We start from the raw sequence: 24,208 nt of genomic DNA, 5'->3' as shown, positions 1-24,208 counted from the left end.
TGCACATGAAACTGGTGGGTTCGGTACCTCAAACAAGGTTAAGAACCACTGGGGTAACAATGAATAAAATGATTATGACAACATAAGATGAACAACACTACAGTACATATTAAATCATGTCATTTATTTCACAAAAAGAAGCCCAAAATGGAGAAATTCTATGAAAAATTATGTAACCCAATTAAACTAGAATTTTTTTTAAAAAAGATTATATTGGTCAATATATATAAGCACACACATGCATACACACTCATACATATGCGTGTGTGTGTGTGTGTATAACATTTTTGTTGATAAGTGAAAAGGAAGGAGACTAGTATAGATCTATTTCGAGCTTATTATACTTGAAGCTATACACAACCTAGTATATAAAGCACAGACCAAGTTACAATTTAAAAGAACAAGATGACAAGACTAAATTCACTCTACAAGTCTAAATTTCAGAGGCAGCTCCTGCTCTTATATGCATTAGTGTTACGTTGCCGGCATTAATTTATAAAAAACTGATTTCATTTAAATTTATTTCTTTTGGTTGCAAGATTGCTACACTTCCCATCCGAAAACAAGAGTCCCTAATACTGTATTGCTGTAGGGATTTGATGCAGATTAGCAAAATGCTCATTGGCGCAAAGTTTACCGCCTAAAGGTTGCCAAAAGCCTGAAGAGTGGGCAAAGGGAGTTGCAGCAGGTGTCCCACACGGTCCCTATACACACCTTTTCAATGAGGTATCAGCCCTGGCCCTAGGACCTCCTCAGGAGGGGTGGATCCCGAAAGCCTGCGCCTGCTACGCGGAGGGGGGAAAGCCTCGTCTTTCCCCTCCCCGCCCTTCGCGCCGTCAGTGCCAGCAGCCTGGGGCGTTAGCGGGAGAGCCCTCAGCCGCACCCCCCCTTTTGTCTCGGGCCCCGGTTCAGAGACAAGCAGCTGAACCCTCTTCAGCGACTGACGGGCGGCCGAGCGGGAGGGAGGGAGGAGGTCGGTGGCGAGGAGGAAGAGGAGCGGCAGCCTTCGCCGACCCCGAGAAAGACTGCGCGGAAGGGAAAGGCGACGGAGCGTTGGAAGCAGCCTCTTTTTGCCGCCGTCGCTGCCGCCGGGGATGTACGATGAGGGCCCGGGCCCTCCCGGCAGACGGAAGAGCTGATTAACCCGAGAGGGGAAGATGGGGCGCGGGAAGATGGCGTCTCCGGCGGGGTCGGTGGCTTCCTCCCGCAGCTGTTCTCGGATAGGAGTCGGGAGGCGACACTGCCTGTGGCAGCGAGCTGGTCCTTTCTTTTACTGGGTGCCGGTCCTCTTCATCTGTAGCATCCTGGCCTGGTCTTACTATGCCTACGTCGGGCAGCTCTGTCTGCGTAAGTCCCTTTTTTATCTTCCCCTATATAATAATGATGATGATGATAACAATGATAACAACAATAACAACAAAAATAATAGCCCTTATTGTCATTATGCATCATGTATACAACGAAATTGGTTTAGCCTCTACTGGTGCAACCCATAACAGAAAATACAAGACAATATTCTGTATTAATACACATATGGATCTGATGTTGGAAGCAAACCAGTAATGTTAAAGGAAGCTTGATTGTAAGACTTCTAGCTTTAATTCATTAAGAAAGATCTCTTGCGAGTAAATAACAACAACAACAACAACAACAATAATAATAATAACATTATTATTATTATTATTATTATCATCATCATCATCATCATCATCATCAATCATCATATGCCTTTATTGTTATTGTACATCATGTATGCAACAAAATTGGTTTAGCCTCTACGGGTGCAACCCATAACAGAAAATACAAGACAATATTCTATATTGATGGATTCTATATGGATCTGATGTTGAAAGCAAACTGGCAATTTTAAAGGAAGCGTGATTGTAAGACTTCTAGCCTTAATTCATTAAGAAAGATCTCTTGAGAGTAAACTATCTGTTATACAGGAAATAATGTCTCCTGGGATAAGTGTTAGCATTGGTTAATCAAGGCACAGCAGTAAAAAAAAATGTCTTGTGTTGTATTGAAATAGCAATGTTTATCAGCAATATATAAACAAATGGGATGAGTAGGCACACACATTCCCTGTGAAGCTATATTTCTAAGAATGGAAAGCAAAATTAGGAACTTGATTTTTTTAATACCTGTACATTACCATCTTCTGGGTAAACAAGCGTAGCGAAGAAATAGACTATCATAATTTAGATTTTCTGCTCTGATCTAAAACTTCTAAGCACTTTTATATTATAATCAAATTACCTACTGGATGGTGTAATTACAGGTATAAAATAAGGAATTATATTTTTCAGTATCTGAGCTGACAAACAATCTAAATTTCATGAAGGTTGGCTGCTATTAAAGCATGCTAATTGAATAATGTCTTATTTTAATATGGTCTATCATTTTCATGTATGATAGACCATATCTTTGTGTTGATTCTTTTTTGAAATATTGATTATCAAAATACTTACAGTCTGTATTAAAGGTTGCCTTTTATAATCAATATCCATTTTTTCTTACCTAAAAAAGATGACCCTTTGGGTGACAGAGAGAGAATATTAGAAGATACTTGTTTATTTCCATTATTCTCCTCTCAGTGAACCTAAGACAATTCTATCATTTAAAAAATAAATTACACTGAGAAGCCTAATCTGATAAATATGCCGAAAAGTAAATGAATAGTAGATGATGTTACTGTTTCTCTTGGAACCATGGCAACAGTCTCTTCCTAAACCTCTTCACCACCTCAATCTGGAATAATGCTATTCATGTGATTTTGATTATATACATCTACTGTGCCTTTTCTTTCTCACATCCTTCCCCTCAGTTTTCCCCCCTATTTTTCTTGAAATGTGAAAAAACAAACAAGAAAATGATGGACAGATTTTTGGTGCAATCTTTTTTAAAGTCAGGATGTGATCTATTCTAACTTTTATGTCACATTCCCCTAGTTCAGTAATGGCGAACCTTTTTTTCCTTGGGTGCCAAAAGAGCATGGGCGTGCGCTATCGTGCATGCGCAAGTGCACACACCCATAATTCAATGCCTGGGGAGGGCGAAAGCAGCTTCCCCCGCCCCCTGGGTGCCCTCTGGAAACCAAAAACAGTCTGTTTCCCAACTTCTGGTGGGCCCAGTAGGCTCGTGTTTCACCCTCCCCAGGTTCCAAAAGCTTCTCTGGAGCCGGGGTAAGGTAAAAACACCCTCCTCCATCCCCCTGGAGGCTCTCTGGAAGCCCGATACACCCTCCCAGAGCCTCTCTGCAAGCCAAAAATCAGCTAGCTGGCACACACATGCACATTGGAGCTAAGCTAAGGCAATGGCTCGGGTGCCAGCAGATATGGCTCCGCGTGCTACCTGTGGCACCCATGCCATAGGTTCGCCATCAATGCCCTAGTTCATCATTTAATTATATGATGACTCTCCTATTTTGGTTTGTTTTATCTCCATGGAAAATTTGGCAGCAATGCAAAAGGAGAGTAGTTGATATTTTGTTTATCTGTACTGTCTGACATCTACTGATGAAGTATGTTCAAAGATGGAAATTAAATCTCGTTATTTAACCTCAGAATAATTATAATCTTCAAAATGTCAAGCAAATCCTTATAAATGAATGTTCCTAATTTCTGTCTTTGAATTGCATACAGAGAAAGCAAAATTTCAGTATTGTAACTGTCAAATCATTAACAGTTTCCAAACTAGCTAGCAATTTATTAATTCTTAGTAATTGGCCAATATGTAAAATAATTAAATATAAACATATCATTCTCTAATGTTCATACAATTAGCATACATGAAAATGGCTATCAGATCTGTCTCAGTCCATTCTAGAAAAATTACTATTACTAACTACTGCAGGTTTTTCATTGTACTCTCCCTATCATCTTGGTTGTTGTCCCTTGGGTAGACTTCAATTTGTAAAAGTTTTTTTCTGAATGTATTGCTCAGAATTTGTAATAGTCTGTGGGAACAACTTTGGAAAACAGGAGGAAAGTGTTCCAGACTAAACAACTATCAATCAAAAGGTATCTCAGCTGACAGAAGCAAAAGAGACATAGGAGGCATTTCTGAAAAGACCCTCTCTGGTTTTCTAGAAATAAGAGGGAAAGAATGCTTTCAGGCTTGCAAGATTCTGTTACTTTAACCTTGCAATAAGTATTAGAATTCATAGTTAGTGTTTTTTGTATGGACTGTTTTTATTCCCTTCTAAAAAATCTGCAAAAGTCTTATTCAAAAGCAATATTTAATTCAACTAAGTACAATGTAGGAATGCAAAATAAACTATTTATATGTCCATTCATAGACAGGTATATATGTACTCCAGAAACTTAGATTGTGTGTGTGTGTGTCCAAACGTCACATTTTCTCGCTGATCTTTCCTCCTTTCCTCTCTTACAGTAACAATATCAAATATTGGAGAAAAAAGTAAGTAATACCTTTCCCCCCCTACTTTGTAGTTTATAAAATTTAAGACTGCTCTAGTCTATGTTCAGGCACTTCATTAAAATTTTATTTATTTCAGCAATAAATTATTGAAGATTGCATGCCTTTTAAAATTGGATTTTAGGCTGCATTTTTGTTTCTATGTTTCTTTATAGATAGATCATTAAACCTAAGCAATGATCATCAGGCTTTCTAAAGAAAAGGGGGACAAAAGGTTGATCTTTCTTCTCTATGTGTATGACCAGATACAACCAAACAGATTCCTTATAATTTAATAGAAGAAATTGAGGTAACTTTAGTTCATACTAATGGGACTTCTTCCCATTCCTACACTTCTATTTGCTGCATTAATACCAACATTGTAATACTTATATTACTCCTTGCCCTAGAAAATGGGGCAGAATTAGTCAGGAGACTGTTGAGGAATATATAGGAGTGTCTATCTTGCATATTGCTGTGTATTTTGTCCTATCTCCTATTGACGCTAATAATGTCTTTGCTGAACTGAGCTATTTTCTTGTTTTTCTTTGATTCTATCTTCTTTATTTCAGTAGTTAAATAGAAGATTTCCTGAGCAGAAAGTTATCAGCTTTTTTACTCCATCCATAGATCAACTATATTATATACCCGGGATGGTGAACCGTTTTTTCCTCAGGTTCCAAAAGGGGGCGTGTGCATGCCCATACCCATATGCAATGCCCTTTCCCCCTGCGCATGCGCACACGACTCTTCCCCCCCTGACACCCCCATCCGTAACATGCAAGCAGACTTATTAGTACATGGTACATACTGTTATTTGGGACTGCCTATTGTAGTTAATACCTTTACAGTTGTAATATCACTTTAAGGACTTTGGCTGGTTAGCCATAAGAGGGCGCAGTGAGCTGGAGCTGACATAGAACAAGCTTCGCATGCCCTCAGATATGGGTCTGCATGGCATGTGTGCATCGGTTCGCCATTATGGTTATATACATTGATGACCATCAGCTTAGATGAGTTTAAGATACATTATATGGATTAGTAGTTATTGACTATCTTATTTTTCACTAATCACGATGCCTTTTTATCATATCTCTAAACATTAGCTGCTATACAAGAGTAATTGGTCAGTGACCACAGGACATAAATTAAGTCTTTGATTTGTTAGAACAGGGCTCTTAAGTTTCTGTTATTATTATATAAAAACCAAGTGCATAACAATCTTGCTACATACACACTAAGATTATTTTCTTGCCCCAATTAGATCTATTCCAAGGAATACAGATATAGATAATGAAAAGTTTAAATGATAGAACATACAGAAGTTTCTTCCTTACAAAGTTTTCTATCTGAATACAGTCTGGTAGTGTTTTATAGCTTCTTTAGCAGCCATTATTTTATAGTTCTGTTGGTTTTGTGATAGCACTGTTCTTTATTGGGAACGTTTGGCTTGTTTACTTGTTTTTTTCTTTGTTTTTTTCCCCTATTTGTTGTCTGTATATCTCTGACAATTTCTATCATTTGCTTAATGCCTTAATTTTATGATCTTGTTTTAGTGGTGTGCCTGATGGCGTATCATCTATTTTTCATGATGTTTTTGTGGTCTTACTGGAAAACAATCTTTACATTACCAATGAATCCTTCCAAAGAAGTAAGTTATAATTTTGTGCAAGAAAAAAAAACTTGTTTACTAATTTTCTTTCTGGTGCAAAAAGGTTCAGTGTGTATAGATTAAATAACATACTACATCAATATATTCTCTCTAGCTTTCCATCTGTTCATCTGAAGAAACATTACCAACACATGCACTTTATTGATAGTATCAAAGCTTTTAACATTTATGTGAAAAACATCAGTTTAAATTATGTATTCTTTCATATACATATTCTTTTCTCCCTAATTTGCTATTATAGAAATAAGGGTATGACATATAAAAGGGAAAATATCCTTCCAACAAGTATATTCAGTTCATTACTGATTTTTCTTCATCCTATCATCAGCTCAACTAATGTGATGGGAATAATTTTAACATATTTCAAATAGCATATTGTTAAATAAAATTGAAAAAATATATTAAATTTACGCACGTATAAATGGAAAAATTTAATACTATCGCTTGATCTTAATAAAGGAAACAAGGAAAATCATTTTTGTTTTATTTTTTATTTTATTTTTTAATTATTTAACAAATATAAAATATTGCATTATTTTAAAATGTAATTTAAATCTGCATAGCAGTCATTTTATATTTACTTGCAAAGGGTCACTTTTTTCATTAAATTATATAAAACATTGCTGATAATATTGCAATTTATTCAAGGATTTCTCTTCTGCACACTGAACAATATTGTATTTATGGCCTTTCAAATTACTTCTTAGAGGTTAAGGGCAGATTTAGTTTTATAGGGAAGATACTGATTTTCAATATTATATAATTTAAAGAAATTAATAATGAAAACTTTAAGTAGTTATCTTTTCATTTGTTTTTTTTTCTTTTAAGAATATGAATGTACTTCCTACCTACCAATTTCAATTAGCAATATGGGAGGGGTAATTTGTTAGGATTCCCTTAAAAAAACTCTTAAGCACAGGCTTTAATAAATCAGATCCTTAATTATGGATAAAGTTATAATTTCATGTTCAAGCACATGTGATTACAGGTAACCCTTGAGGTACAACAGGCCATTTAATGGACATTTGACATTACAACTTCCCTTCCCAAATCCTTTTCAGTGTTATGAGCCCTGCAGTGCCCCATGGTCATTTGTCCTTACAACCAATTGCAGAGATGCTGCAGCATGCATACACATCTATTATTATTCCATTCTGGCCGACCAGGTCCTCAATGGCACTGGGTCTGCGTTGCCACGCAGTCCTCCCCACGTCCATTCCCCAGTCATAATTTTCTCACTTATCCAGAGCTCAGGATAAAGTCAGGATAGAGAAGACCACTCCTTTTCTCCTCCCACCTGGCACAATCAAGAAGAAGAAATCCTGTCTCTTTTGCTTCTGTTGCAATCCTTTCCTCTCCAGCAAATATAAATCACTACTATTTCTTCTTAGTGCCACCAGTGCTAGCTTTACATTAGTCTTATGCTACAAAGCTAAGAAGAAATTGTGCCCATTTTGTCCCTTGTAATCCTTTCTTCTCCAACCAACCGAGTCTTCGGAGAGGGGCGGCATACAAATCTAATAAATTATTATTATTATTATTATTATTATTATTATTATTATTATTAACTTAAATCGGTAGTTATTTATGCTGGCTATCAAGGAAAAGATTGCAAAGGAAGCAGATGTGATGGGGTTCTTCTTTGCTTTGCCAGAAGATGACTAGGAAAAAGCTACCACTGGTGATGCAAAGAAGAAATCATGCCTATTTTGGTACCTTGCAATACTCTCTGTCCCAGCGTAAATTGGTATGATTTCTTCTTAGCGTCACTAGTGTTAGCTTTATGCTAGTCTTACGCTGGCAGAGCAAAGAAGAAATCCCACCACATTAGCTTCTGTTGTAATCTTTTCTTACCCTGCCAGCATTTTGTTTATTTATTTGTTTGTTTGTTTGTATTTATTTGTTTGTTTGTTTGTTTGTTTGACTTATATGCCGCCCCTCTCCGTGGACTTACAACATTTTGATAAAAAGATACAATATATAAAACATTTCTAAGCCAATTAATAGAATAGTTAATTTAAAAATTATCTTAAAAACTAACCATTTAAAATCAAACTGTCACATACATACTATCACATCGAATACATTCATTGGGCAGAGGCTTGGACCTAATGACCCCAAGCCTGACAACATAAGTGCATTTTCAAGTTCTTACGGAAGGCAAGGAGGGTGGGGGCAGTGCGAATCTCTGGGAGAAGTTGATTCCAGAGGGCCGGGGCTTCCACAGAGAAGGCACTTCCCCTAGGCCCCGCCAGCTGGCATTGTCTGACTGATGGGACCCTGAGGAGACCAACTCTGTGGGACCTAACCGGACGCTGGGATTCGTGCGGCAGAAGGTGGTCTCAGAGATAATCTGGTCCTATGCCATGTAGGGCTTTATAGGTCACAACCAACACTTTGAATTGTGCCTGGAAACCAATCGGCAGCCAATGCAGTCTGTGGAGTGATGGTGATGGAAGGCCCAAAACCGCTCGCGCAGCTGCATTTTGGACGATTTGAAGTTTCTGAACACTCTTCAAAGGTAGCCCCATGTAGAGAGCATTGCAGTAGTCAAGCCTCGAGGTGATAAGGGCATGAGTGACCATGAGCAAAAACTCCCTGTCCAAATAGGGCTGCAACTGGTGCCCCAGGCATACCTGGACAAACGCCCCCCTCACCATAGCTGAAAGATGGTGTTCTAAAGTCAGCTGTGGATCAAGGATTTATGCTGGTTGGAATGGAAAGGATTGCAAGGAACCAAAATAGGCATGGTATACACTGGCTAGGGAGGAAAGAGTTGCAATGAGAACAAAAATGAGGATTTCTTCTTGATTGTGCCCTTGAGCAAGGGAGCAGCCTTCTCCACTCCAATTTCCTGAGCTCTGGATACCTTCAAAAGGTACGTGTGCATTTGTGACAGAGTGGGGTATGGAGGTATTCCATAGGGCTTTAGGTAACTCAAGGGGCAGGAGGCAGAGTATGGGATATCTCAGAGGGTGGAGCAGGCCTCCTAGGTGTGCTTGTGTCTGCACTCCATCTCCCTCAGTTTCTTACACCCCTGAGTCACCCCATTCTCTACCTAACAACCTGTGCATTCGTTTAATGAATGCATTGGAGAAAGCAGGGGCAGGGTCGTTGTCAATCATGTGCTTCATTTAACAAAGTCCACGAGTTCCAAAAGAAATGGGCAATCTCCATTACTCTCATAAATCAAGGACTACCTGAATAGATAGTCTTTCTGAATTGAGAAAGTAGCAGCCACATCCGCTTGCCAAAAATTGTCTCTTTAGTTTCAAACCTTCTAATATTTAGGTAAATGTCTAAAGATGGTTATACTAAATGGTTTATAAATAATGATTCGAGAACTGCATTATTTCCTAGTTCCATCTGAGCTATTCAGATAAGGAATTGCTGGAAAGAGAACCTAGAAATGAAACCCATCAAGAAGTGCTGAAGAGGGCAGCCAAGGACCTCCCTATCAGTACAAGAACAATGTCTGGAGGTAAATATTTGTCAATAATGAGGTCCTCCTGATTATTTAGCCGACATAAGAGTATCCATATAAAATCTAAAAAAATCATTATGAAATACATTAAATTAAAAAGGTGGTTGGTTTCTGCCCAGTGATTTGCTTAAAATGAGTTCTCCTGTCAGAAAAAGACCTAGCTAGGGAACATATTGTTCAGCTAGAAGGAAGGAATAATAACATCTAACATTCATCTTATAAATAAATGTTTAGTAGATTGTTAGGTGTACTATGGAAACTAATTTTGTAAGACTGTAAGATACCATCAAACACAATACCACAATACACATTCCTTTCAAATCATTTCAAGCTCCAAGTTATCATCTTATAAGCAAGGTCAATCTCCAGCTGTCAACAAATTCTAACTTTCCATAATCTGTTGCAATGTTTGCTTTTAGCCAGCAGATGGTGTTGCCTGTTTCACAATATAACAAGCCAGATCTTTTACAAAAATCTCCAAATTACTTTAAATCCACTTGAAAAATAATTTTTCCAAATCCATTATTCTTTTTCAAATTTTTCTAGTTTTCACCAAGTCCAATTGCACATTTATCAACAATCTTCTTGGGCTTTAATTATTATTCATTCAACTCTCTCTATAGTATTCCCAATTGCTAGATAGCCACTAATTTCAATTCTGGAATACCATTTACTATCTCCTTTTAAGTCTTCTTTTATCTTTAAATTGGCCAGTCACTCATCCAACTTTACTTCTACTCCACTCCTGCACCAACACTTAGATCTTCTAACCCAGGCAATCCACAATCTCTTTACTTCAATCTTTCTGTTGTGGCCATCTCTGCTAGCCAGCAAGTCGCCTCTTCACAGCTGCCAGTCAAGAGGCTGGTGCTGCCTTCCTGGGGGGCTACAAATCCCTCCGGACCATCAACTGATGCTTCTCTTATTCACCAACCCTCCAAGGGGGGTTCAGCCCTTTTCCATTGGATCCGGACCCCTGAACGACTGGAAATTCGGCATTTCCCATGGAGATTCCAAGGGAAACATCATGGTGCTGAGATGTTGGCCACGCCCTCCCCTATGCATATATTTTATTGTACTCAAGTGAGCCGAGTACAAATTAACAGGTAGAATTATAGTGTATAATATCAATTTTTGTGTACAAAAAGAAACATGAGATTATTAGCAAAATGACTTTGTCTCATACTTTTTATAGTTGTCTGGGATACACAAGGCAGCAAGTAAGGTAAACATGAATCCTTTTGTGTCTTTACAGCAATCAGATATTGTGATAGATGCCAACTTATAAAACCAGATCGATGCCATCACTGTTCTGTCTGCGATAAGTAAGAAACAAATATTATAATATTTGCAAAACTGAGAATATATTTCCATCTTATCTTTTGAAAGTCATTTCAGAAATGTTTGGTTTGTTTGTTTGTTTGTTTGTTTGTTTGTTTAAGCACTTATAAAGCCACTGATCTTGTATCAAACTCCGGTTGCTCCTAATCAAAAATAAAAATAACATAGCAGCATATTGAAATTATTAAAGCCAGAGATATAAAACAAAAACCTGAGCCCAAATAAAGCTTCCAATATTCAGTCATCTCATTTTATGCCAGCCAGAAGCTAGACAGCCATTTGATTTGATGGTATGACAAAATAAGGAAGTTATCATGTGAATGATAATCTAAGTCAGCTCAAGCATAAATGAAATTACTCATCATAAAATTGTCTTTGCATAATAATTTGGTTGCAGTAAGATTAACTTTTCTGTGAATTCTATAAAATAACCTACATTCTTTGTCTTTTTAAGATGTATTTTGAAAATGGATCATCATTGTCCCTGGTAAGTAATTTTTTGTCATTATATCAAGAACACCAGGAAACTAGCTATCTTTATTAGTAAAAAAAAATATTTTTTTTCACTGTTGCTACTTTATCAATAGCACCAGTCAGAACTGAAGAACTATAATGGGAAGCAATACCGTTGAAACCAGTTTCTTTAAGAAACTCCAGGGAAGAAGTAATATACCAGTTCAAAAGCTTAGCTTTTGTGGCAAATATTGAATGAAATATCTTAATAAGACCAGTTCATCCTTCTGTTTTTTAATTTTTTTAATTAAGAATTATAGTAATGTGAAAAACAGAAATGTGTTTGCTCACAACAACAAATGGAGTATTATAAATGATACTTTGTATGCATGTCTATTCATACATATATTTTCAGCAATTTGTATTCTCTTTACCTAGGGTGAACAACTGTGTTGGATTCTCAAATTACAAGTTTTTCCTTCTGTTCTTGGCTTATTCTCTATTATACTGCCTTTTCATCTTTGCAACTGAGTTACAGCATTTTATTAGATTCTGGACAGTAAGTTTCAATTCATTTTCTGGTTCTAATGATGTATATACTATTGAAACTCTTGTGTCTATAACCTAAAACATTGGAAGATGTAAGGCAAAAATTATTGAAATGGGCTAATGTCAGGACTCATGACTCCTGTGAGAATGAAGTGTGGGAAAGCTGTAGATATTTCAGCACCACTGCATCTTCTGATTACACTTCTCAGAAACCCATGGTTGTGTGGTACAAGGGAATATGACAAGCATTGAGACTACAGTTAATGCAAAATGCAGCCGCGTGAGCCCTTATGGTCCATCCAAGGTATGCCCATATTTCGACATCACTCGGCGACCTGCATTGGCTGCCGATTGATCTCCAAACTCAATTTAAAGTGTTGGTTATGACCTATAAAGCCCTACATGGCTTAGAACCAAGTTACTTATGGGACCGTCTTCTGCCTCAGGCATCCCAGCAGCCAGCCAGGTCCCACAGAGTTGGCCTTCTCCACATGCTCTATTTTGTATTCACTCCTGTTTTGTAAGCCGCCCTGAGTCTATGGAGCAGAGCGGCCTAACAATCCAATTAATTAATTAATTAATTATATTCTGAGTTGTTTAGACCAGTGTTTCCCAACCTTGGCAACTTGAAGAAATTTGGACTTCAACTCCCAGAATTCCCCAGCCAGCAAGTGCTGGCTGGGGAATTCTGGGAGTTGAAGTCCAAATTTCTTCAAGTTGCCAAGGTTGGGAAACACTGGTTTAGACTGTGCTTAAACTCTATAGCTGTGATGACGAACCTATGGCACGTATGGCATAGGTGGCACGCAGTGCCCTCTGCTGGCACATATGCCGTCACCAGGTCAGCAGAAGTAGCTTGTATTGCATTCTAACCACTGCAAAGATGTCAACTTATAAGATGTGTAGACTTTATACTATCCAGAGAATTCTGGAAGTTGAAGTCCATACATCTTAATGTTGGTAAGTTGGAAAAAAACCCACATAAGCATAAATAAGAGAAGATTGAATGTAAGCATTATTGATCTATCTTTTAAAAAATACATGTACCGTATTTTCCGGCGTATAAGACGACTTTTTAACCCCTGAAAATCTTTTCCAAAGTGGGGGGTCGTCTTATAGGCCGGATACTGCGCCCATTCCACAGCCGCGGGCGGGAGGAGGCCGGGAGCGGGATTGGGGGGGGGGGAGCGGACCCGCGCTCACTTTCGGCTCCGGGGACTGCGGGTGGCTATGGCGCCGAAAGGAAAAAGCGCTGCTGTTGCTGCTGTCGCTGCCGCCTGAGGCGGCGGCACTCGAATCTGGCGTGGTGGAAAATCTGGAGGCAGGCAAAGATTTTCCACCACGCCAGATTCGAGTGCCGCCGCCTCAGGCGGCAGCGACAGCAGCAACAGCAGCAACAGCAGCGCGTTGATGAAGCCGGCGAGGGAGCTCCGGAATCGGTTGGTGCTCGCCCGACGCCTTGTTTTTTTATTTCCCCCTTTGGTTTCTCTTCACAGGCGGGAGTTCGGGAGGCAAGGGAGCGCTCGAGGAGACAGCGTCTTGCGGCATCACGCAGCAACTTCTTTTTCCTTTCGGCGCCATAGCCATCCGCAGTCCCCGGAGCCGAAAGTGAGCGGTTTGCAAGCGGCGGAGATCCCGGAGCGAGGCTTCCATTCAGGACGGGGGCAGGAGGGAGGGAGGGAAGGGAAACGCAGCCCTTTGCCTCAACCCACCGGCTCCGGGGACTGCGGGTGGCTATGGCGCCGAAAGGAAAAAGAAGTTGCTGAGCGTCCCTTCGTCGTAAACCCGATGGGAGGCGATGCCACAAGACGCTGTCTCCTCGAGCGCTCCCTTGCCAAAGGGGGAAATAAAAAAACAAGGCGTCGGGCGAGCACCAACCAATTCCGGAGCTCCCTCGCCGGCTTTGCTGGGGTGGAGCGCCACTCCCGGCGGCAGGAACTGCGGGGGATAGCCGGCATAACGAGCCCTTGCTGCAGTTATCCGCGGCTTCTTTCTTCTCCGCCTTGCCTCCGCTACCTTTGCCTCTTGCCCGGCGGGGAGAGCAAAGTCGCGGCGGGAGTAGCGGAGGCGAGGCGTTCCTGCCGCCGGGAAGCAGCCCCTTTACATTAGCGGTGGCTGCAACGGCACTGGCGATGCGGCCGCTAGCCGCTCCGAGCGGTGTGGGGGCTGCTTCCCATCCTCCTGCCAGCTTGCTCAGAAGGAAACCTTCTGAGAAGGAGGATGGGAAGCTCGGGACCGGACTGCGAGAGAGGTGGGCGTTCCCACAGCGCTCGGAGCGGCTAGCGGCCGGATCGCCAGCGCCACTGTAGCCACCGTTGTGGGAGGAGCCTCAGAAAGAAAATAAGAGAGAACAAGAGAGAGGGAGAGAGGTGATTCTTGAAGCATATGGTAAAAAGCACCCAAATAATAAGAAACACCCCCCCCAGCCCACACCTGTGTTTGAAAAGAATAAAAGAGAAAAAAAAACCAGCCCTCAACTGGTTTTGGAAATGGTTCGAGTGTGTATACACACACACACACACACACGTAAGGGGGGGGGGAGAGACAGGGATGGAAAAAGAGGAGAAGTGAGAGGGAGAAGGAATGAGGGAAAAAGGGAGGAAGAGAGAGAAATGAGAAACATAAGAGAGAAAAGGGGGAAAGACAGGAGAAGAACCCAGAAATGAGACAGTGGTATAAATTTGAGGAGGGATGATTGATGATTGACTGTATTTATAAGGGGATGTTACATGGGATTGTATATATGAGGGGGTTATTTATGTGTGTGTGTGTGTGTGTGTGTGTGTGTGTGTGTGTGTGTGTATGTATTTATTTATTAGATTTGTGTAATTTTGGTTGGTGATGTGCCCCAGGATTTTGTAAATGTAAAAAATGTGCTGCACCTCAAAAAAGGTTGAAAATCACTGCTCTAGCAGGTGGTAAATCAGCACTCCTTTTAACTGACAAGGGACCCATTTCTCAGACTTTGATAATTTCCCCAGGTATTTTTGTACCTACTTGACCAACATTATTAGTGGTTGCAAAATTGAATGTTAAACTGGATGCATTTATTTCTGCCTGTTTGTATTTGTTCTTATGTTTAACCATTGAAAATGTACTTTTCCTCCAAAAAGAATCATCTTTCCATATTTCTTAGGCAACATTTTAAAATAACTTTAAAAGCTGAGGTCATATTATTCACCCTGCTCTGTATCATAGCACACTGCACAGTACTGAAAATTGGCAGGGTCACTAATTAAACCCGACAAGTTAAAATCTGTTTAAGTGACATTGCAAGAGGATAAAGACAGAAAGTGCGGAAAGAGGAAAAAATGGATGGGCTGTTTGGATTGCCATATCATGATATCACATACAGATTCTCATTCCATAATAGATTCTCACATAGGTGTCAGCATGCTGCATGTTAGACTGAAAGATACCTGCAGAATAGATGGTAGGAGAAAGAAAAATAGCCAGGTTCACCTTTTTGTGTTGACAAATTATGATGAGTTATAATAATAAACTTAATTGTGGTGAGGAGAAATATGAGAGGCAGACAAGACAGATAGACAGAGACATATGGAGAGATAGACAGAAGAGTGTTCCCACTTGGCTCTCTCTCTCTAAATAATTCATTCATAATTTTAACAATAAGATCTTCATCATTAGTAATTAAAATATTGTGTTATCATGTTCAGAAATGATTTTTTTCTCAATGCAAGTACATCATAGACCTAGACTCAGTCAGGTCTATGATGTACAGAAGAGGGGTAGTCTTATACGGCGAGTATATCTCAAATTCTATATTTTAACTGGAAAAGTTAGGGGGTCGTCTTATACGCCCAGTCGTCTTATACGCCGGAAAATACGGTATTTATGTGTCAATTTTTTCTCTTTCTTTATAGAATGGCCTTCCTGACACAGAAGCCAAATTCCATATTATGTTCTTGTTCTTTGCAGCAGCTATGTTTTCAATTAGCTTATCCTCTCTGCTTGGTTATCATTGCTGGTTGGTCAGTAAGAATAAATCAACTTTAGGTATGGGATTAGAATTTTATTTTGTCAACAAACCACTCTGTCCCTTGAGCGTGCTGTTTTGAAAATGTTAAATAATGTATCAATTTCTTATAGAGGCCTTCCGAGCACCTGTTTTTCGACATGGAACAGATAAAAATGGGTTTAATTTGGGCTTCAGCAAAAACTTAAGGGAAGTCTTTGGAGATGAGAAAAAGTACTGGCTGTTGCCAATTTTTACCAGGTGGGTTCTGCATTTAAGAGATCATTGTTTCCCCATTAAACTATGTGACCTAAATGCTTTTTTAAACAAAAAATTAAATTCAACATTGAAAAAGCTTATTATATTTTTTAATTATTTTTAAATTTGTTTTTTCATTAATTTCCAGCCTAGGAGATGGATGTTCTTTTCCTACCTGCCTTGTTAACCAAGATCTTGAACAAGCCTCTACTCCTGCAGGACACAATGCAAATAAAAAGTATGTTGTTCTTGTTGTTGTTGTTGTTGTTGTTGTTATTATTATTATTATTATTACTTTTACTGTATGCGTGTATTTATTTATTTAAATTTCTTGGCTACCAATTCTGGTAGAATCTGAGCAAACCATTTTTTAAACAGTGAGAATAGCCACCATTTTCCGGCGAAGACATTACGAGATTTTCAGAGCCATCTCCTTACTGATCCTCAATCTTGGACAGAAGCTAGTGCAGATACTGAAAAGGACAAACTAGGTAAGAAATTGTTAATAATATTTTAATTGTAAGTTTTACAAGTGTCTTGTTAGGCTGAGGCATCAAATCAGTTCATTTCAGCCAAAGATAAAATGAAAACATTTTAGGTTCACAAGCTGAAAGTTTCGAATGAGCACATATCTTGGTCCAGATAGACCTCAACTTACAACCATTACTTTAGTGACCACTTGAAGTTACAAAGCACTGAAAAAAACTGACTTACGACTGTTTTTGACACTTATGACCAATGTAACCGCATACTAATAGTTGCATGATCAAAATTCAGATGTTTGGCAAATGATTCATATTTATGATGGGTTGCTATGTCATTGTCCTGGGCTCATGTGTGACCTTCTGACAAGCAAAGTGAATTGGAAGACAGATTCAGTTAACAACCATGTTACAAACTTCACAACTGCAGTGATTCACTTATTGCTGTGAGCCGCCCCGAGTCTACGGAGAGGGGCGGCATACAAATCTAATAAATAATAATAATAATAACTGTGGGGGAAAAGGTTGTAAAATGGTGCAGAACTCATCTAATAGAAATGTCTCACTTAGCAATTGGGATCAATTGTGACTAATTTGAGAAGTATAGTGGTACCTCTACTTAAAAACTTAATTCGTTCCATGACCAGGTTCTTAAGTAGAAAAGTTAGTAAGTAGAAGGAATTTTTCCCATAGGAATCAGTGTAAAAGCAAATAATGCATGCAAACCCATTAGGAAAGAAATAAAAGCTCGGAATTTGGGTGGGAGAAGAGGAGGAAGAGGAGGAGGAGGACAGTCACTACCAAAAGAAGAAGGTGATCTTAGGGGAATAAAAAAAAATCCAAAACATTAAGGCTTTAAAAAAAAAAAGAGGGCCTTTGAGGTGGCGAGGAGGAGCACACACCTCCCATACACTGCGCCAGAGAGAGAAACCAGGGGGAATGGCAGGAAATTGGCTGCCACTCTCAAATTTCCTGGGAAATTTTTCTGGGCTCAGGTTCTTAAGTAGAAAATGGCTCTTAAGAAGAGGCAAAAAAATCTTGAATACCCGGTTCTTATCTAGAAAAGTTCTTAAGTAGAGGCGTTCTTATGTAGAGGTACCACTGTACCTGAATAAGATGTTCAGAGTGTTGGCATTTCCTTTCCTTTGAAGAAACCTCTTCATCATGAACAATTCAGTGAGAATAATTTCATTTTTTCTTCTAGTGAAACTTTTTTTTTCATTTATTGACTGTAAATGATAGGAATAAGAATAGATGAACTCAGTGTACAATTATGAGAACTGAAATTCTGGTTCTAATATCGCTCTTGGTGATGTACCCCCATCCAAAGAAACCCATCACTGAACCAACATAATATAATTTCTGTTCTACTAGCCCCTACCTACACATAAAAACCTCCAAGGTGCCTTTGGGCCAGTGACTCCCAACTCAATCCTCCTCACAGGGTTGCTGTATGGAAAATAAGAAGAGTCTTAGGTATATGCACCAACTTGAGTTACTTATAAAAATAAAGCAACATTAAAAAGGGGGGGACCATTTTTATTCAGTTTTCACATGCCTCCCCTTTTCAGGGAAAGTTTTAATAGGGCACTTCAAAGAATACTCAAGGAAGCCAATGATCTGCACCTTTTCTAGTCAAGTTTCAGACTGAGATACACTGCAGTATTTGCGAGTACTTCTGAGTGACAGCTGGCAGGACAAGAATGATGTAACTTTCCTGGTTCTTAGAAACATAGAAACATAGAAGTCTGACGGCAGAAAAAGACCCCATGGTCCATCTAGTCTGCCCTTATACTATTTCCTGTATTTTATCTTAGGATGGATATATGTTTATCCCAGGCATGTTTAAATTCAGTTACTGTAGATTTATCTACAGATTCTTCTGACCTCTCAACCAGCCTTCCATTCCATCAATTGTATTTTCCTTCTAGGCTGATTCTAGGGTTGTAGGTGGAGACACTTGTTTTATAGTGATCTCACTCTTTTCTCTGGCTAATTTCAGTTGGTGCTTGGAAGGGGTGGAGAATAATAGAGCCTTCTTTGTAGGATTTCTTAGAGTTTAACACTTTTTAAGATTTAAAACAAGGCTGCTGGACAAGGTCATCTGCCAGCATGGATCAGATGCCATAAACCTGCAGCGGATGCTCAATTATAGATCATATTTTTCAGAGTATACGACACACCTTTTTACCACCACCCCAAAAATAGGGTGAAAATGTATGTGAGTCTTATACACCAAATGTAGCCCCATCCATCCACACCCGCTCTTTCGTCTCTGCCTGCCAGCAATTTAACCTCCTTGCAGCAAACAGCAGCAGTGTCTACTTAGCACAAGGCACTGGTTATCTGCCTCAAGACACTCAGCTGATTGATTGAAGTTGCAGCAAGCCCATGTGCTAAAATGAAAGTAAAGCTAAAGCTGCACAGAGGCAAATGGCTGGAAGGATCAGACTGCTGAAACTGGCTGTTTGTTTTTGCTGTTTGTTTTTTGCTGCAAGGAGGTAAGTCAATAACTATAAATGCAGGGGTGGGCTACAAACCGGAATGACAGGAACGAAATTCCGTTGACGGAAATGGAGCGCGTAGGCTCGCTCCATTGTCATCTACAACCAGCGTGATTCTAGTAAAAATTACAGGTTTTTTGCTGCCACGCATGCGCGGAAGCAAAGAGACCAGCAATTTTTGCTGCTGGAAAGAGATTTCAGCTGCTACACATGCGCAGCAGCCGAATCTTGCTGCCGCGCCTAGAGCAGCAGCTGGGGCCAGCAGCAAAAGCAGCCTGCCCCAGCTCTGGCAGCGTGGCCTGCTGTTTGATCACCCAAGGCGCAGAAGAGATGCCTGCGGCGCAGGAAAGCACAGAACAGGCTGCACGGCCAGAATTGGGGCCACCCGGGTTTGCTCCCTGTGCCATGGCCCCTGCAGGTGGTGATCCAGGTAAGCAGGGGCAGGGATAGCGAGGGCGAGCAGCGCGAGCAGCAGGGGTAGCGAGGGCCGCGGCAGGGCAAGCGACGGGGGAGGGAGGGGAAGAAGCACAGTTGGGGCTGGCAGCTCTTACCTTTTTTTCTTCTCTTCAACTTCCAGGGACGTTTTGCTTCTGCGCATGCGTAGAAGCAGAAAAACCCAGGAAATCGCGTGTGCATCTTCATGTGAGATTCAGCTTCTGCTCATGTGCAGAAGCCAAATCACATGCCAGGCATGGGCACGCGCACAGGGGCACTCTCCTGGTGCATTCCGGTAGGGCTGGGATTGGTGGCCCAGCCCTGTATAAATGCCTATAGAAAGTTCAAATTATTACTTATTTTTTAAAGACTGCTTTATTATTAACTTAACAAAATGAAGAAGCTTTTTAAAATAAATGTTTGATCTGAAGAACCCCAGTGCTTTTGTATCTTCTTTTAAATAACAGAGAATACTTCCAGAAAGCCACATCAATTTTAAAGATGTGTAAAAGTATAATCTGAACTGTAACAATGTTCTGTTTTAGTATTAAGGTAAGGCAGCTGAGTTAAACCCTCACTTAGTCATGTTTGGAGTAGATATATTTAAATAAGTGGGATGAGTTAGTGTGATTACATTTAAGAAAACTTTCTGGAATTAACATACTGCCATAATGTACATTTCTCCAATTCTTTGCTATTTCTATGAGTCAGGCACACAGAAATACACAGCAGTGTATATCCTCTGTGCTGTTTGGCAAATTGCTGGGAAGCAGAGCCCTTTAGTCGCTATGCAGTTGAACTAATGTAACACTGCCTGCATGGGCTGTCCTTGAACACCAATCAGAAGGTACACACATACAGAAAGAAGCAACATGAGTGGTTATTAGTGCATTTTGGTTTACCCAGGCAATGCTTTTGCTCTAGTTGTCACTAAGCTCCAAGGTGTAATTTATTTAAAACAAAGTTAAAAATCATTGCTTAAGAGAATCTTTTTTTAAAAGGTCTGAACAATCCTGCATTATCTATGGAAAATGAAACCTAGTCTTGCAAGTAAAGAAGAAAACATTGGGTCTTAGAGTAAGTTATTTTTTAAATATTTGATGGCCATTTCATATTTAATAAAATTCTTCCTTACTTCTTAACTTTGTTAACTTACAAATGCATGCTGGCTGGGGAATTCAGGGAGTTAAATCGACTCATCTTCAGGCTGCCAGGGTTGAGAAACATTGCTTTACTTTGTAATTTCTCCAGTTGTGAAAGCCATTAATCAAATTGTTTTTCAATAATACTTCTATGTAGAAAAAGCGCTGTTGGTGAAAGGATGAAGAATTCATCCACTACATCAGCATTCATCAACCAGCTACTCAGTGCACTGCTACATGGATGTGCTCAGAAAAACTTCAAGGCCTGATTAGCGGTCTCTGCATCATCACTTGAAATATCTGTTGACACCTCTGAGTCATCATAAAAATAATGGTTTGGCTAACATCGAATATGGTTTACAGTGCAAAATGGAAGTCTTGAAAATGACACCTTGGGAATGAGGATAATCTTAATGTATACAGGACAACTATTAATCCTTTAGAGATTATAGGTGTGTTTTTTGCATTGACAGAGCTCAAATGAGCATAAACTTTATATATCTAAACACACTGTTGGAAGCAGTTCTTGAACCTTTAAATGGAAATCTTGCTTGTGATTTCCACCTGCAAACTACCTTTATTCCTTGGACTATAAAGAAAGCTTTGTCAATTCATTGAATAGCTTGTTTGTTTATTGGAAATAATGAGTGGAAGATATTTTTGATTACTGTCTTTGGTTGACTTAGCAAAACTGTTTTAATTATAAACTAGCCTCAGGTTGGACAATCATGCTCATGCATCCCTTTATATAAGGGCTAGATTATAATTTCTCTTATTTCATAACTGAGACCAAAATGAACTTCACATTTATTTATATATGTAAAAAATAAGGAGCGTAGCTAGAACCATGCTCAGAGCAAGGCTTTTTGAAACTTTGTGATGGTGAATTTAGTTACTCAATCTTACTTGAAATGACTTTTTTTAAATTCTTGAGAATGGTCAACTTAAAACTTTGATCTAAGTTTGTATCAATAAGAGGTTTTGTTGTTACTGAGCATCCTTGAATTGCTGCATTTCTCACTATTACCTTGGTGATTTACGTATGAAGAGATGTATAATATCATGTAACACTCATGTTCATACTTTTACTGTGGTTTAGATTATATTCTTAATAAGATAACTGGATCTAGCAGAAACACACTTAAATGAAATTAATTATCTGGGGCTTTTATGAACTTTTATATTTTTTCTGATTTAAGAACCGAATTTAAAACTTATGAAATTTCGGAAGCCAGGGAACTTAACAGTTTCATACAACTGGTTTTATCAGTGCCTTTGCATGTACAATAGAAGATGAAATTAATACATTTAAGCTGCACATAATACAGTATGCTGTTTACATAAAATAGGCTACAATCAGTTTCAAAGTGGTCCATAAACAATTTGGTTAGGGAAGAATGTGAGAAAATTGTACATCTTACTGAAAAATATTTAAAAACAACAACAAAAATTTGGAATCACTTTGGCAGTCACTTTAGACCAGAGGTCCTCAAACTTGGCAACTTTAAGACTTGTGAAATTCAACTTGCAAAATTCTCCGACTAGCTATGCTGGCTGGAGAATTCTGGGAGTTGAAGTCCACAAGTCTTAAAGTTGCCAAGTTTGAAGAACTCTTGCTTTAAAGCTCTAAACAGGCACTACACATAGATCTAATTGAATGACATTCCCCAGCTGCATTGGTCTCAAATATTTTTTTAAAAGCAACAAATTATTTTCTGTAGCTGTATAGATTTTAAATATTTCAGAATGGTTCTGTGGAGAATGAGCTAGCATGATGATATTGTGATTATATTATTGCAACTATAATAGTGTAGATTTGGATTTTCCCCTGATATTTTAATCCAGGGGTCCTCAAACTTGGCAACTTTAAGACTTGTGGTCTTAGCTGGCTAGAAAATTCTGGGAGTTAAAGTCCACAAGTCTTAAAGTTGCCAAGTTAGAAGAACTCTGTTTTAATCTATTTGTAAAATCTCAATAGTATCACCAAAAGTGCCAGAATATGATCCATAAAATTTGGGGTATTTGAAAAGGTTGTGTACTTCTAGTTCATAGTTTACGCAACATATATTAGCATTGACAATTCATTTTCATAGCAGTGTTCTAATTATATTTAAATATGGAATTGATGAGAATAAAATGAGAATATTCCTTATACTGCTTAATCATCATATACTGTATATCATGAAATGTTTTGCTCTGTTGGGTTGGCTTTAAAATATGTGTAAATAGAAGAGGAAACATTGTAATTCAGTTCTAATACAATATTTGTTATAATACCTTAAAGTATTTTTCACTAAAATTCAAAGTAACAGAACAGACATGTCTCTCTTAACATGTCTTCATGAAAACTAAGACTGTCAGCTGTCCAATGCCAACATTTTGCAGGGAAGAGAGACTTGAATATATTCAGGTAATAAGAGCCATGTAAAACTGGAGGAGTTTATGGCAGAAATGGGACTATTTAAAATAATGTACTTTCTTTTGATACATTGGGCATAGAATAGATTCATTCGGATTGTTTTTTCCCACATTACAAGCATGACTATTTTGCTCTGGAAGTAAGTTTTACAAGCAAGAGAGTTCCAATAAATGGTTTGGGATTGGGGTGAGTAATGAGATAGCAGTGAAAGTAAAGAAAAAAAGAGGTACCAATATCTCTGCAACATGGTATTCTACTCAGTCTTGTTTAATTTCCTGTTGTAACTGTTTGGGGAAAAAGATTCTGTGCATTATCTGCTATACACTTTAATTTGGGAAACCACAACTTTGATGAACTGAAAACTAGGGTCCTTGCCTGATTAAAGACAATTAATTGTAATCGATTGCATGATTTTTGCTTGATTGGTTTATTGCTAGGGTTTTATTTGATTCCTGCGTTACATGTGCACTAACAAACTTGGCAATAGGGTATATTGTGGGATGTACAGGGTATATTGTGGGATATATTGTATATTGTGATTTGGGATGAGCATAAGTTCTGAAGGGGAAAATACCTTAAATGATGCAGTCATTGCCTCCATGCAGGAGAAAAAAGAAATGCTCCTATAGAAGCTGAGTACAACAGAAAGAATCTTAAGTATTTGTGTTAAAAATGTATTGCCATATTGAGCAAGGAACGTTTTAAATGCCTATAGCACAAACATATCCACACTGGTAGATTTATTCTGTTTTTTCATAATTTTTTTCTAAATTTAGAAAGCAAATTAATTATCGCAAAACCTGAACAAATTGATTTGAATTCTCCAATGTTATTTCATCAGATTTTAAACATTCCTTCTGCACTTGGAAAATGTATCTACTATCCCGTCTTACTAACCAGAATCCAGAATAATTGATAATAAAAATCCAGATGCTATTAAAAAGGTAGAGGTACTCCTTGTCTTACAAGTGGTTGTTTAGCAGCTATACAAAGTTACAGTGGATGTATGATCTAGATTCAAAGTTCCAATGGTTGCCCCATGTCTGCAGTCACACGACTGCTTTGGACACTTGG

The 24,208-nt window shown here is 38.9% G+C and overlaps 1 protein-coding gene across 2 annotated transcripts; it reads left to right on the top strand.

Moving 5' to 3' along the window:
- Positions 1-712: 712 nt before the first annotated feature.
- On the top strand, positions 713-23,535 carry ZDHHC2 (zinc finger DHHC-type palmitoyltransferase 2). 2 transcript variants are annotated; one of them, XM_070757642.1, is made up of 13 exons: positions 713-1,347; positions 4,396-4,422; positions 5,976-6,070; positions 9,452-9,572; positions 10,831-10,900; positions 11,371-11,403; positions 11,808-11,928; positions 15,803-15,935; positions 16,029-16,155; positions 16,301-16,390; positions 16,531-16,643; positions 20,575-20,650; positions 20,873-23,535. In XM_070757642.1, the coding sequence occupies exons 1-12, from the start codon at positions 1,158-1,160 to the stop codon at positions 20,613-20,615; spliced, it is 1,161 nt and encodes a 386-aa protein (XP_070613743.1). In that variant the 5' UTR covers positions 713-1,157; the 3' UTR covers positions 20,616-20,650; positions 20,873-23,535. The 2 variants fall into 2 exon arrangements, with proteins under 2 accessions (XP_070613743.1, XP_070613744.1); XM_070757643.1 differs by lacking the exons at positions 713-1,347; positions 4,396-4,422 and adding an exon at positions 4,636-4,729.
- The last annotated feature ends 673 nt before the right edge of the window (positions 23,536-24,208 follow it).

Source organism: Erythrolamprus reginae, chromosome 7 (genome assembly GCF_031021105.1).
Source record: "Erythrolamprus reginae isolate rEryReg1 chromosome 7, rEryReg1.hap1, whole genome shotgun sequence".
In the NCBI taxonomy this organism is placed as follows: Eukaryota; Metazoa; Chordata; class Lepidosauria; order Squamata; family Dipsadidae; genus Erythrolamprus; species Erythrolamprus reginae.
This window is presented reverse-complemented; position numbering and strand designations above follow the sequence as displayed.

Excerpts from the sequence above, each read along its gene's own strand:
- ZDHHC2 (XM_070757642.1), top strand. The coding sequence starts at position 1,158 with ATGGGGCGCGGGAAGATGGCGTCTCCGGCGGGGTCGGTGGCTTCCTCC. Across the intron at positions 1,348-4,395 it reads CGTCGGGCAGCTCTGTCTGC|TAACAATATCAAATATTGGA; the intron begins GTAAGTCCCTTT and ends CCTCTCTTACAG. Across the intron at positions 4,423-5,975 it reads ATCAAATATTGGAGAAAAAA|TGGTGTGCCTGATGGCGTAT; the intron begins GTAAGTAATACC and ends ATCTTGTTTTAG.